The 15,846-nt window shown below is 44.7% G+C and overlaps 1 protein-coding gene across 1 annotated transcript; it reads left to right on the forward strand.

Annotated features, from left to right (window-relative positions):
* The first annotated feature begins 10,517 nt into the window (after positions 1 to 10,517).
* Positions 10,518 to 12,815, forward strand: LOC137331166 (uncharacterized). The gene has a single exon (XM_067994765.1). The coding sequence runs from the start codon at positions 10,518 to 10,520 to the stop codon at positions 12,813 to 12,815; it is 2,298 nt and encodes a 765-aa protein (XP_067850866.1).
* The last annotated feature ends 3,031 nt before the right edge of the window (positions 12,816 to 15,846 follow it).

Genomic DNA, 15,846 nt, shown 5'->3' on the forward strand with positions numbered 1-15,846 from the left:
ACGGCCGCCAATGATGGAGTGAAGGGAATCGGGGATGTGCAAGAGGCTAGAATTGGAGGAGCGCAGAGATCCCGGAGGGTTGTAGGGCTGGAGGAGGTTACAGAGATAAGGAGGGGCGAGGCCATGGAGGGATTTGAACACAAGGATGAGATTTTAAAATCGAGGCATTGCCGGACCGGGAACCAATGTAGGTCAGCGAGCAAACAGACTTTTGTCCTTCATATGGACCAATATCATCAGCGATGCCCTCGTTCTCAGATGGCAGTATAACCCTTGGCGCAGCATTTCCTGCCCGTCTGTGCACGTGTTCTCCCTCACATTGTGCGGCAGGTGGCACTGGCCTTGAATCGCCCATGCTCACCTGGTGCGCAGACCCGTTTGCCCGAGACCTGCAACGCTGCCACCATCTTGATGTTTTTACGCGGGAGGTAATTGGACTGGTTTGCTCCACCCGAGGGACCCGCTTTACTCTCCGACAGGAGGTCTTGTTCCTCTCCCTCCTCTCCCTCCTCTGGGGCAGCCATGATGCATTGAGTCACTATGTCGCAGGTCAGGTAAGAGTCACACAGTAGATAAGCTGTTTATGTGGCCGTTGGGTATCTCAGTGACAAAATCAACCTTACTGCACCATTCCACGAACTGTGTACAGACCCGCCCAATGGGACTGTAACTTGGAAACAGCTCACTGGTGGCAGAACCAGCACACTGCATCCAACCTCTAGTGCTTTCTTCACTTTATACAGTGTTGGCCATGGCTCAGTGGGTAGCAGTCTCGCCTCTGAGTCAGCAGGTCACAGGTTCAAGTCCCACTTCATGAGACTCAAACACAAAATTAAGGCTGACACTCTAGTGCAGTACTGAAGGAGTGCTGCACTGTCGGAGGTGCAGTCTTTCAGATGAGATCTTAAACTGAGGCCCCGTCTGCCCTTTCAGATGGATGTAAAAGATCCCACGGCACAATTCAATAGAAGAGAGGGGGAGTTCTCCCCGATGTACTGGCCAATATGTATCCTTCATGTCAGCATCACTAAAAGCAGATTATCTGATCATTATCACATTGCTGTCTGTGGGATCTTGCTGTGTGCAAACTGGCTGCTGTGTTTCCGACATTGCAGCAGTGACTATACATCAAAAGTACTTTATTAGCTGTTAAGCGCTTTGGGACGTCCTGAGGTTGTATAACGAACTAACTGCCTTCCTCCCTCCCACCTGTTTTCATGTAATGAATCATTCCGCTCATGATTGGGTGGGAAAACAGTCGTTAGAGCCAATGAAAACCTCGAGACAGGAGTCCAGGGGGACGTACGGTAAGGAAATTACATCGGTGACAGACTTTTATGGAGAAAAAAAGTGTGAATAAAAAGACAGATTAGGTGAACAGTTGAAAAATAAAACTGAGAGAGAAAATAGGAAGACTGAGTAAAATGTATCCCAGTTACCTGTGTTAGTGTTCAATAATGTTTTTCTTTAATAGCAACAACTGGTATGAACACCAGGTGGCAGCAGAGCACACAGAATGGACTGCACTGGTCTAAGGATGTGGTTCACATCCACATTATGTCCCAATTAGTTGACAATTGTAAACAATTTTACAACACCAAGTTATAGTCCAACAATTTTATTTGAAAATCACAAGCTTTCAGAGGCTTCCTTCTTCCTCAGGTGAATGTGGAAATGAAATCCTCCAATTATCCAATTAGTTGAATAATGTGAGACCACAGATTAATGTGTAATTAGTTGAGCAATGTGATTAAATGGCCTCCACTGAAATGAATGAACATTCTCCCTCACTCTGTCTTTCTTTATCTCATTTTGGTTTTCTCTTTCTCTCTGCTTATCTATACTCTTTTCTCTCACTCGGACTCTGTTTTGTGCCTTTATCTCTGCCTCTCTTTGTTTCTCACTCTGTCTGTACCTCTCTACGACTGTTTCTTTCCCCCTCATTCACCCTGTGTTCCTCACCTTTGCCTTTTTCTTCTTCCTTGCCCTGAATCTCTTTCCCTCACCCTGTGCGTGTCCTCATTTCACTGTTTCTCACTATTCATTCTTTGTTTCTTCCTTCCGTTCCCTGTCACTATTTTTTTTCACTCTTTGCCTTCATTAGTGAGCTTGGAAGGGGGGGGGGGGAAGGTGATGACAGACAAACCTGATCATGTTCTTGCCCGATGCCCACACAAGGATACTTTCCGATGGTGATTTTCCTCCCTAACCCAGGGCTGCTGAAGCCAACCTGTATAATTGAGCTGGGTCATCCCAGTATGCTCAGCACTGATTGGGGAGAAAACCCAAGACTTTCCAGTTTCCAATGCAGTTAGTCACCAGTTAGACAGGTTGGACCTGTCTCCATCAATCACTGCCCAGCTTCTCCAAAAGACAAGGGGTCACCTGAAGAACACTCACCACCCCCCACCCAACACACACAAAATGTACACGGATTAAGCACAGAAACCTCAAGGTAAAGGGTTAAATATCAGACATAGATACAGAGTGAAACTCCCTCTACACTGTCCCATCAAACACTCCCAGGGCAGGTATAGCACGGGTTAGATACAGAGTAAAGCTCCCTCTACACTGACCCATAAACACTCCCAGGGTCATTACAGCAGGGGTTAGATACAGAGTAAAGCTCCCTCCACACTGACCCATAAACACGGCCAGGGTCATTACAGCACGGGTTAGATACAGAGTAAAGCTCCGTCTACACTGTCCCATCAAACACTCCCAGGGTCAGGTACAGCATGGGTTAGATACAGAGTGAAGCTCCCTCTACACTGACCCATAAACACTCCCAGGGTCATTACAGCACGGGTTAGATACAGAGTGAAGCTCCCTCTACACTGTCCCATCAAACACTCCCAGGGTCATTACAGCACGGGTTAGATACACTGTCCCATCAAACACTCCCAGGGTCAGGTACAGCATGGGTTAGATACAGAGTAAAGCTCCCTCTACACTGTCCCATCAAACACTCCCAGGGTCAGGTACAGCATGGGTTAGATACAGAGTAAAGCTCCCTCTACACTGTCCCATCAAACACTCCCAGGGCAGGTACAGCACGGGTTAGATACAGAGTTCAAGAATCAATTAATACTAACAAATAAATAAATAAGCAAATAAATAAAAACTAGAAATGGCCGTGCAGGTTGTGTGTTGGGACAGTAATATGTGGGAGTTTGTGGACAGTGAGGCTGAGCCAGAGTGCCACATCTGCAGTAAATGCCATTGGCTTGAGATACTCTGGCTCAGAGTCATTGAACTGGAGTGCAAGTTAGAGACACGATGACACATATCTCAGTAGGGTAAGGGGGACCAAGGGGAGGTAGAGAAGGAGGTCCGGCAGACACTGGTCCTGTCCAACAGGTACAATGTACTTGCTACCTGTCAGGATAAGGATGCAGGCTGTGGGATGGACAGCCAGAATGCTAAAAGTGGCACCATGGAGCAGGAGGCAGTCCAATAAAAGGAAGAGCAGAATAGAAAGGTTGTAGTCACAGGGGATTCAATAATTAGGGAGATAGATAGCGTGCTCTGCAGTTGCAACCAAGAGTCCAGAAGGGTGAATTGCCTACCTGGTGCAAAGGTAAAGGATATCTCGGAGCAACTGGAGAGGAACTTGGAAATGGAGGGGGAAGATCCAGTTGTCATGGTCCATGTTGGGACCAATGACATCGGGAAGAAATGGGAGGAGGTCCTGCTAAGGGAATATCAGAAGTTAGGAACTAAATTAAAAAACATGACCTCACGGGTGGTAATCTCGGGATTACTACATGAGCCACACGCTAATTGGCATAGGGATAGGCAGATCAGAAAGGTGAATGTGTGGCTGATGGACTGGTGTGGGAGGAAGGGGTTCCATTTCATTGAACATTGGCCCCAGTACTGGAACAGGAAGGAGCTCTACCGTTGGGTCAGGCTCCACCTGAACTGGAATGGGACCAGTGTCTTAGTGGAAAGGATAAATAGGGCTGATAATAGGAATTTAAACTAGTAAAATGGGGGGAGGGATCTGGTGAAAATAACGTAAGTCTGAAGATAAACAAAATAGGAGATGAGAGTAAAAGTCAGACCAAAGTAAGGAATAAGGGTAACATAACCGGTCAGGGAACAGATACAGTTACAGAACATCAGTACAAAATGACTGTTAAAAATAAAGTGAGGGGAACAATTACTAAAACCAAATTAAATTGCCTGTACAGCAATGTGCACAGCATCCGAAACAAAAGGGGGGAACTGGAGGCAATAATTCATAGCGAGGAGCCAGATGTGGTAGGAATAACTGAAACACGGCTACATAAGGAACAGGACCGGCAGTTAAATATTGCAGGATATAATGTATTTAGAAAGGATTGGGAAGGAAGAAGGGGGGTGGGGTGAGGTAGCTGTACTAATTAGACAAAAAAAAAGGGCCATAAGTAACATTAAGATAGAAACAGAATCCATAATGATTGAGACAAAGGATAACAAGGGATCGATTATATTAATAGGGATATTCTACAGACCACCTAATAGTGGAGGGGAAGTGGAGGATGAAATATGTAGACAAATCTATGAAATGAGTAAAAAACATTGAATAATAATCATGGGAGATTTCAACTCCCCCCAAATAAACTGTCAAGAGATAGGGAAAGGGGAAAAGAGAATGGAGTTTTACAGTGTGTACAGGACTCCTTTCTTACCCAGTGTGTGAGAAGCCCAACAAGAGAGGAATCACTGCTGGATCTAGTAATGGGAAATGAAGCAGAGCAGATAAAAGAAGTGTAGGGGAACATCTGGGCAATAGCAATCATAACATAATAAGGTTTAAAATAATAATTGAGAAAGATATAAGTAAGACAAAGATCAAATTAATAGACTGGAAAAAGTTAATTTTGAGGGGATGAGAATGGAACTAGGGAAGGTAAACTGGAAAAAAACTTTTGACAGACAAAGAGATAGAACAGCAGTGGGAAATATTTAAAATGGTGATCAATAGAGTTCAGGAGAAATATATCCCACTTAAAAAACAAGAACAAACTGGCCAATAATGACACACCATGGATGAATAAAGAGATAAGAGTAAAATTGAAACTAAAGAAAAAGGCATACACTAAGTATGTAGACAACAAAGGAGAGGATGACAAATGGGAATATGAAGAGATTAGGAAAGAAGTCAAAAAAACAATTAGGAAAGCAAAGAGGAACTATGAGATTAAATTATCAGGGAATATAAGAATAAATAGTAAAGTATTTTACAGACACATAAATAACAAAAGAAAAATCAGGTTAGAGAGAGGGCCACTAAGATAAACTCACAGGTAATGCCAGCAAAATGGCAAAAATATTGAAAAGTTACTTTACCTCAATATTTACCAGGGAGACTGACAAGGTGGGCAGGACATTAGAAGAAGAGGTCAAAGAAGATATTAAAACATTTAAGATAGAAAGGTGGGGGGAGGAGATAGTTAATAAACTAATCAAACTAAGGGAGGATAAAACCCCTGCTCCGGATGGATTGCATCCGCGAATATTAAAAGAAGTTAGGGAGGAGATAAATTTAAAACAGAAATAGACAGTTTCCTAGAAGTAAAGGGAATTAGGGGTTATGGGGAGCGGGCAGGAAATTGGACATGAAGCTGAGTTCGGATCGGTCAATGCCCTGTGGGTGGCGGAGAGGGCCCAGGGGCTGTGTGGCCGGGTCCTGCTCCGACTTCTTGTGTTCTTTAGATTTGTGGTTGGGATCAGATCAGCCATGATCTTATTGAATGGCGGAGCAGGCTCGAGGGGCCGATTGGCCTACTCCTGCTCCAATTTCTTATGTTCTTATGTTCTTATAGGAGATAGCAGAGGCACTATTATATGTATATAAAAATTCACTAGAAAAGGGAATAGTGCCAGAGGACTGGTAGACAATTAATGTGATTCTTAAATTTATCAAGGGAGATGGACAAGTCCAGGGAACTATAGACCAGTTAGCTTAACATCGGTGGTAGAAAAGATAATGGAATCTTTACTCAAAGACGTAATAGAAAAACATTTAGAAAATGAAAATATAATAAAGAATAGTCAGCACGGATTTCAGAAGGGAAAGTCATGCTTGACCAACCTTATTGAATTCTTTGAAGAAGTAACAGAAAGAGTAGTCAAGGGTAATGTAGTAGATATAATATCTTTGGATTTCCAAAAGGCCTTCAATAAGGTACAGCATTGTAAACTCATGGCTAAGGTCAGAGCATGTGGAGTCAGGGGACAGGTAGCAGAACAAATAACAAGTTGGCTACAAAACAGAAAACAGAGAGTAGGGGTTAAGAGTGGCTACTCAGATTGGCAAAAGGTGGGAAGTGGTGTTCCACAGGGATCAGTGCTGGGACCACCGTTGTTCACAATTTACATTAACGATTTGGATTTGAGAATCGGACGTACAATCTCAAAATTTGCAGACGACACCATGTGGATCAGCCACGTAAATACCGTGGCTACAAGAGTGGGTCAGAGGCTGGGTATTCTGTGGCGAATGACTCACCTCCTGACTCCCCAAAGCCTTTCCACCATCTACAAGGCACAAGTCAGGAGTGTGATGGAATACTTTCCACTTGCCTGGATGAGTGCAGCTCCAACAACACTCAAGAAGCTTGACACCATTCAGGACAAAGCAGCCCGCTTGATTGGCACCCCATCCACCACCCTAAACATTCACTCCCTTCACCACTGGCGCACCGTGGCTGCAGTGTGTACCATCCACAGGATGCACTGCAGCAACTCACCAAGGCTTCTTCAACAGCACCTCCCAAACCCGCGACCTCTACCACCTAGAAGGACAAGAGCAGCAGGCACATGGGAACAACACCACCTGCACGTTCCCCTCCAAGTCACACACCATCCCGACTTGGAAATATATCGCCGTTCCTTCATCGTCGCTGGGTGAAAATCCTGGAACTCCCTTCCTAACAGCACTGTGGGAGAACCGTCACCACACGGACTGCAGTGGTTCAAGAAGGCGGCTCACCACCACCTCTCAAGGGCAATTAGGGATGGGCAATAAATGCTGGCCTTGCCAGTGATGCCCACATCCCATGAAGGAATAAAAAAAAAATTAGGGGGGGGGTGTGATTAATACAAAGGAAGAATGCATCAAACTGCATGAGGCTAATAATAAACTTGCAGAATGGGCGTGTAATTGATTAATGAATTTCAATATAGGTGAGTGTGAGTTGGTGCATTTTGGTAGGAAGAATGAGGAGGCCACATATTAAATGGCTAATAAGAGTCTAAATGGAATAGAGGAGCAAAGAGATCTCAGGGTACGGATACACAAATCACTAAAAGTAGCTACTCAGGTTAATAAGACCATAAAAAAGGCAAATCAAGCACTGGGGTTCATTTCGAGAGGGATAGAATTGAAACGCAAAGAAGTTATGTTAAACATGTATAGAACCTTGGTTAGACCACACTTGGAGTACTGTCCACAATTCTGGTCTCCTTATTATAGAGAGGATATAGAGGAACTGGAGAAGGTGCAAACAAGATTCACAAGCATGATACCAGAACTGAGAAGATATACTTATCAGGAAAGACTGAACAGGCTGGGGCTCTTTTCTCTAAAAAAGAGAAGACTGAGGGGTGACCTGATCGGGTAAACGTGGAGAAAATGTTTCCACTTATGGAGGAGTCCAAAACTAGAGGTCATCAATATAAAATAGTCGCTAATAAATCCAAAAGGGAATTCAGGAGAAGCTTCTTTACCCAAAGAGTGGTAAGAATATGGAATGAACTACCACAAGGAGTAGTTGGAGCAAATAGAATAGATGCATTTAAGGGGAAACTAGATAAGCTCACATGGGAGAGAAAGGAATAGAAGGGTATCCTGATCGGGTTAGATGAAGTGGGGAGGGAGGAGGCTCATGTGGAGCATAAACACCGGTATAGACCAATTGGGCCAAATGGCCTGTTTCCATGTTGTAGTTTTGATGTGATTTAAAGCCCTCTCTACACTATCCCATCAAACTCTCCCAGGTCAGATAACCCATAGTTTAGATACAGAGGAAAGCTCCCTCTACACTCTCACAACAAACACTCCCAGGTCAGGTATGGCATGCATTAGGTACAGAGTAAAGCTCCCTCTACACTGTCCCATCAAACGCTCCCAGGTCAGATACAGCATGGGTTAAATACAGAATAAAGCTCCCTCTACACTTACCCTTCAAACACTCCAGGGTGTTAATTGTATCCATGTGATTTATATCAATTAGTGATAATTGTATTCAGGTGGTGGGTATCAATTGGGAACTCTCATATCCATTCATATGAGAGCTTGTCTAGTGTGTGGTGTGGGTGTAAATGTGGAGCTTTGTGAATAAAGGCTTGGAAGCAACTGAAGACCAGGCTCCAGTATTCTATCCCTCACCACCTGGCCATCCAATTTATAACGCAGGCAGGTACAGATAGATACAGAGATACAGAGCGTTAGATAGAGAGTAAAGCTCCCTCCGCACTGTCCCATTAAACACTCCCAGGTCAGGCACAGCAAGGGTGAGATAGAGAATAAAGCTCGCTCTACGCTGTCCCATCAAACACTCACAGGTCAGGTAGAGCAGAGTTTAGATAAGGGGAACGCTCCCTCTACACTGTCCCATCAAACACTCCCAGGGCAGGTACAACACGGGTTAGATACAGAGTAAAACTCCCTCTACACTGTCCCATGATGCACTCCAAGGTCAGGTACTGCATGGGTTAGATACAGAGTGAAGCTCCCTCTACACTGTCCCATTAAACACTCTCAGGTCAGGTGCAGCATAGGTTAGATACAGAATAAAGTTCCCTCGACACTGTCCCGTCAAATACTCCCATGTCGGTTACAGCATTGGTTAGATACAGAGTAAAACTCCCTCTTCACTGTTCCATCAAAACACTCCCAGGTTAGGTACAACATGAGTTAGATACAGAGTAAAGCCCCAACTACACTGTCCCATCAAACACTCGCAGGGTAGGTGCAGCATGGGTTTGATACAGAGTAAAGCTCCCTCTACACTGTCCCATCAAACACTCGCAGGGTTGGTGCAGCACGGGTTAGATACAGAGTAAAGCTCCCGCTACACTGTCCCATGAAGCACACCCAGGTCAGGTACAGCACGGGTTAGATACAGAGTAAAGCTCCCTCTATACTGTCCCATTTAAACACTCACAGACCAGGTACAGCACAGATTAGATACAAAGTAAAGCCCCAACTACACTGTCCCATAAACACTGCCAGGTCAGGTACAGCACAGGATAAATACAGAGTGATGCTCCCTCTACACTGTCCCTTCAAACACTGCCAGGTCAGGTACAGCACGGGTCAGGTGATGTTGCTTGAAGGAAAAGTGTTGGCCAGGACACTGTGAAAACTCCCTGATCTTCTTCAAATTGTGCCATGCGATCTTCTATGTCTACCCAAGCGGGCAGAGTGATCCTTTCACTTTGTGGTAACGTTACTGCCTCTGCCTCTGCCTCTAACCTGTTACAGCCAGTTCCGGTGAGTGAAGAATGAGTTGACATCCAGTGGGATACTCGTGCCCGGTGGGTGTGAGTGCCCCCCACCCCTTCACCATATGTCTTGTGTGAAGCCCATAAAACCCTCCTCCCGTATAGAACTAATCTTCCTATCGGCTGGTAGAAAGATGGTTACGGCCATGAAAGGAGTCAGCCTGTTAATCAGTCTATGAATCCTTCCACTACTTCACACTGTTCTCCAAGGGAAAAGCTTGAGGATACAAAATGATGACGACCTGAGGGGGCAGAAGGGTCTGCGGTTTAACATCTTATTCGAAAGATGGCTCCTCTGATAGTGCAGCTCTCCCTCAGCGCCAGGCTAGATTATGTACTCATGCCCTGGAGTGGGGAAGGGTTGGAAGTGGGGTACTGCGGGGCTTAGTGCTGGGTCCTGTTTTTTATTCTTGATATATATGATTTGAAGTTGTGTTTAAGGAGGATGGTATCAAAATATATTGTTGACACAAAAATAGAGGGTTTGGCCAACAGTGGGGAGGAATGTAAAAGACTTTGGGTTAGTGGAGTGGTCAGGCAGGTGGCAGATGCAGTTTAATACAGTGGACAGATTCTTCAGAAGATACAGTCAAAGGAAAGATATTGAAGGGTACGGATAAACAGACAGACAGAGGGGGACAAATACATAACTCCCTGAAAGTGCAGGTTTAGGCATAAAAAAAAAATCCAAAAAGCATTTGGCGTTTATAAATAGGGGCATAAAGTGCAGGAACAAAGAGGCAGTGATAAATTTGTACAAGGCGATGGTTAGGCCACATTTAGAATATGGTGTGCAGTTTTGGGTGGTCCATTTTAGGAAAAAACATCCGAAACCAGTTCCTTTACTGCAGTTACCTCCAACAATTGGTTCACATCTTCCTACATGTACACCAACAAAAGTAATTTTTTTACTCCCCCCCCACCTCCATCAATCAATGAAGATCCCATAATCTGATGTTGAGGTGATCTTGAAGCAAAGTTGCCAACTCTGGTTGGATGTATCCCGGATAGGTTTCATCATGTGGCCGCCTATAACTGAACCCAACCCAAACCAAACTCTACCCATTACTGATCTCAATCCAACCCAAACTCTACCCATTACTGATCTCAATCCAACCCAAACTCTACCCATTACTGAACTCAATCCAACCCAAACTCTACCCATTACTGAACTCAATCCGACCCAAACTCTACCCATTACTGATCTCAATCCAACCAAAACTCTACCCATTACTGATCTCAATCCAACCCAAACTCTACCCATTACTGAACTCAATCCGACCCAAACTCTACCCATTACTGAACTCAATCCAACCCAAATTCTACCCATTACTGATCTCAATCCAACCCAAACTCTACCCATTACTGATCTCAATCCAACTCAAACTCTACCCATTACTGATCTCAATCCAACCCAAACTCTACCCATTACTGAACTCAATCCAACCCAAACTCTACCCATTACTGATCTCAATCCGACCCAAACTCTACCCATTACTGATCTCAATCCAACCAAAACTCTACCCATTACTGATCTCAATCCAACCCAAACTCTACCCATTACTGAACTCAATCCGACCCAAACTCTACCCATTACTGAACTCAATCCAACCCAAACTCTACCCATTACTGAACTCAATCCAACCCAAACTCTACCCATTACTGATCTCAATCCAACCCAAACTCTACCCATTACTGAACTCAATCCAACCCAAACTCTACCCATTACTGATCTCAATCCAACCCAAACTCTACCCATTACTGATCTCAATCCAACCCAAACTCTACCCATTACTGATCTCAATCCAACCCAAACTCTACCCATTACTGAACTCAATCCAACCCAAACTCTACCCATTACTGATCTCAATCCAACCCAAACTCTACCCATTACTGATCTCAATCCAACCCAAACTCTACCCATTACTGAACTCAATCCAACCCAAACTCTACCCATTACTGATCTCAATCCAACCCAAACTCTACCCATTACTGAACTCAATCCAACCCAAACTCTACCCATTACTGAACTCAATCCAACCCAAACTCTACCCATTACTGAACTCAATCCGACCCAAACTCTACCCATTAATGATCTCAATCCAACCAAAACTCTACCCATTACTGATCTCAATCCAACCCAAACTCTACCCATTACTGAACTCAATCCGACCCAAACTCTACCCATTACTGAACTCAATCCAACCCAAATTCTACCCATTACTGAACTCAATCCAACCCAAACTCTACCCATTACTGAACTCAATCCAACCCAAACTCTACCCATTACTGATCTCAATCCAACTCAAACTCTACCCATTACTGATCTCAATCCAACCCAAACTCTACCCATTACTGAACTCAATCCAACCCAAACTCTACCCATTACTGATCTCAATCCGACCCAAACTCTACCCATTACTGATCTCAATCCAACCAAAACTCTACCCATTACTGATCTCAATCCAACCCAAACTCTACCCATTACTGAACTCAATCCGACCCAAACTCTACCCATTACTGAACTCAATCCAACCCAAACTCTACCCATTACTGAACTCAATCCAACCCAAACTCTACCCATTACTGATCTCAATCCAACCCAAACTCTACCCATTACTGATCTCAATCCAACCCAAACTCTACCCATTACTGATCTCAATCCAACCCAAACTCTACCCATTACTGATCTCAATCCGACCCAAACTCTACCCATTACTGATCTCAATCCAACCAAAACTCTACCCATTACTGATCTCAATCCAACCCAAACTCTACCCATTACTGATCTCAATCCAACCCAAACTCTACCCATTACTGAACTCAATCCAACCCAAACTCTACCCATTACTGAACTCAATCCAACCCAAACTCTACCCATTACTGAACTCAATCCAACCCAAACTCTACCCATTACTGATCTCAATCCAACCCAAACTCTACCCATTACTGAACTCAATCCAACCCAAACTCTACCCATTACTGATCTCAATCCAACCCAAACTCTACCCATTACTGATCTCAATCCAACCCAAACTCTACCCATTACTGAACTCAATCCAACCCAAACTCTACCCATTACTGATCTCAATCCAACCCAAACTCTACCCATTACTGATCTCAATCCAACCCAAACTCTACCCATTACTGAACTCAATCCAACCCAAACTCTACCCATTACTGATCTCAATCCAAACCAAACTCTACCCATTACTGATCTCAATCCAACCCAAACTCTACACATTACTGAACTCAATCTATCCCAAACTTTACCGATTACTGAACGCGATCTAACCCAAACTTTACCTCAAAAATAAAATGCTGCAGATGCTGGAAATCTGAAATAAAAACTAAAAATGCTGGAAATACTCAGCTGGCCAGGCAGCATCTGTGGAGAAAGAAACAGAATTAATGTTTCTGACGACTTTTTGTCAGAGCTGGAAGACGTAAAGATTTAACAGTTTTTAAGCAAGTACAAAGCCAAGGAAAGAAGGGGAGGAAGGAGAGGGGAGAAAAGAACAAACGGGAAGATCTATGATAGGATGGAGGACAAGAGTGATTAAATGACAAAAGGGATGATGGTGCAAGGCAAAGGTGTTGGTTATGGGACAAATGATGGGTCTGGAGGAGTTGTAAATGGCAACATCAGAACCATGACCAGCACCTGCTGTCCGAAAAAATAGGAGCAGTGGTTATGATCTGAAGTTATTGAAATCAGTATTGAGTCCGGAAGGTTGTAATGTGCTTAATCAAAAGATGAGGTGCTGTTCCTCGAGCTTCCATTGTGCTTCATTGGAACAGTGTAAGAGGCCGAGGACAAAGAGGTCAGAGTGGGAGTGGGACGCCATCCCCCACCAAGTTGGCCTGTGGGCCCTTCGCTTCTTCCTTGAACGGAGGCCCAAACACCACTACCCTCCTCCCCCTGGCTGAACTTGCTCTCACATTGAACAACTTCTCCTTTGACTCCACCCACTTCCTCCAAATAAAAGTGCCTATGCCTGCCTATTTGTGGGATACATGGAAGCTTCTTTGTTCCAGTCCTACTCAGGTCCCCTCCATCACCTCTTTTTCTGGTACATTGATGACTGATCGGTGCCACTTCCTGCTCTCGCCCCGAACTGGAAACTTTGCTTCCAATTTCCACTCCTCCCTCGCATTCACATGGTCCATCTCAGACTCTTCCCTTCCCTTTCTTGACTTCTCTATCTCCATTTCTGGGGATAGGCTGTCATCCAATATCTATTATAAGCCCACCGACAGCTACCTTGATTACACTTTCTCCCATCCAGTTTCCATTCTCACAGTTTCTCCATCTCCGTCACATCTGTTCTGACGATACCACCTTCCACATCAGTGCTTCCGATATGTCTTCCTATTTGCTCAACCGAGGATTCCCCTCCACTGTAGTTGACAGGGCCCTCGACTGTGTCCGTCCCATTTCCCGCACTTCTGCCCTCACCCCTTCCCCTCCCTCCCAGGACCACGATAGGGCCCCCCTCACCTTCCACCCCATCAGCCCCCACATGGATCATCCTTCGCCATTTCCGCCACCTCCAGCGCGATGCCACCACCAAACACATCTTCCCCTCCTGTCCCCTTTCAGCATTCCGCAGGGACCGTTCCCTCCGTGATGCCCTGGTCCACTCTTCCATCACCCCCAATACTCACTCCCCTCCCCACAGCACCTTCCCATGTGAGCGCAGGAGATGCAACACCTGCCCTTTCACCTCCTCCCTTCCCACCGTCCAGGGCCCCAAACACTCCTTCCCAATGAAACAGCGATTTACTTGTACTTCTTTCAATTTAGTAAACTGTGTTCGCTGCTCACAATGTGGTCTCCTCTACACTGGGGAGACCAAACAGAGACTGGGTGATTGCTTTGCTGAATACCTCTGCTCTGTCTGCAAGCCTGAGCCTGACCTGCTGGTTGCTTGCCATTTTAATTCTCCATCCACTCCCACTCTGACCTCGGCCTCCGATAGTGTTCTGGTCCCATTACCACCCTCTTTGCCTTGCATCATCATAACTTATGTCATTTAATCACTCCTGCCCTCCACCCTATCACAGACCTTCCCCTTTGTTCATTCCTCCCCTCCCCTCCGCCCACCCTTTCCCTCATTCTTTACTTGCTTCAAAAACTGTTAAATATTTAGTTCTTCCAGTTCTGATGAAAAGTCATTGACCTGAAAAGTTAACTTTGTTTCTCGCTCCACAGATGCTGCCTGACTTGCTGAGTATTTCCAGTATTTTCTGTTTTTTTTCACAAATCTACCCATTACTGAACTCAATCCAACCAAAGCTCTACCCATTACTGAACTCAATCCAACCCAAACTCTACCCATTACTGAACTCAATCCAACCCAAACTCTACCCATTACTGAACTCAATCCAATCCAAACTCTACCCATTACTGAACTCAATCCAATCCAAATTCTATCCATTACTGAACTCAATCCAACCCAAACTCTACCCATTACTGAACTCAATCCAACCCAAACTCTACCCATTACTGAACTCAATCCAACCCAAACTCTACCCATTACTGATCTCAATCCAATCCAAATTCTATCCATTACTGAACTCAATCCAACCCAAACTCAACCCATTACTGAACTCAATCCAATCCAAACTCTACCCATTACTGAACTCAATCCAACCCAAACTCAACCCATTACTGAACTCAATCCAACCCAAACTCTACCCATTACTGAACTCAATCCAACCCAAACTCTACCCATTACTGAACTCAATCCAACCCAAACTCAACCCATTACTGAACTCAATCCAACCCAAACTCTACCCATTACTGAACTCAATCCAACCCAAACTCTACCCATTACTGAACTCAATCCAATCCAAACTCTACCCATTACTGAACTCAATCCAATCCAAATTCTATCCATTACTGAACTCAATCCAACCAAAACTCTACCCATTACTGAACTCAATCCAGACCACAGCTCTACTCTTTACTTAATGCAATCCAGTCCACAAATCTACCCACTTCTGAACCCAATCTACCCATAAATACTACCAACTAGTGAACCTAATCCTGCCCACATCTCTACCCATGATTGAAACAATCTCAACTAAAACTCTACCTAACTGAATACAATCCAGCCCACAATGTATCCCACTATTATACCGAGTCCAACAACTCTACCCATTACTGTAGCCAATCCATTACTCAACTCCACCCATTATTGCATCCAATCGAAAATACTCAAATTGAAATTGTCTTTGCCAGCGAGCTGTCTGTGGATGCCCAGTAGGTGACTGCAGCTCGCCGGTCTGATGTAAATAAGGCCCAATATCGGTTGGGCCTCAGGCCTACCCGGCAGTTCCAGC

This window comes from Heptranchias perlo, chromosome 13 (assembly GCF_035084215.1).
Source record: "Heptranchias perlo isolate sHepPer1 chromosome 13, sHepPer1.hap1, whole genome shotgun sequence".
In the NCBI taxonomy this organism is placed as follows: domain Eukaryota; kingdom Metazoa; phylum Chordata; class Chondrichthyes; order Hexanchiformes; family Hexanchidae; genus Heptranchias; species Heptranchias perlo.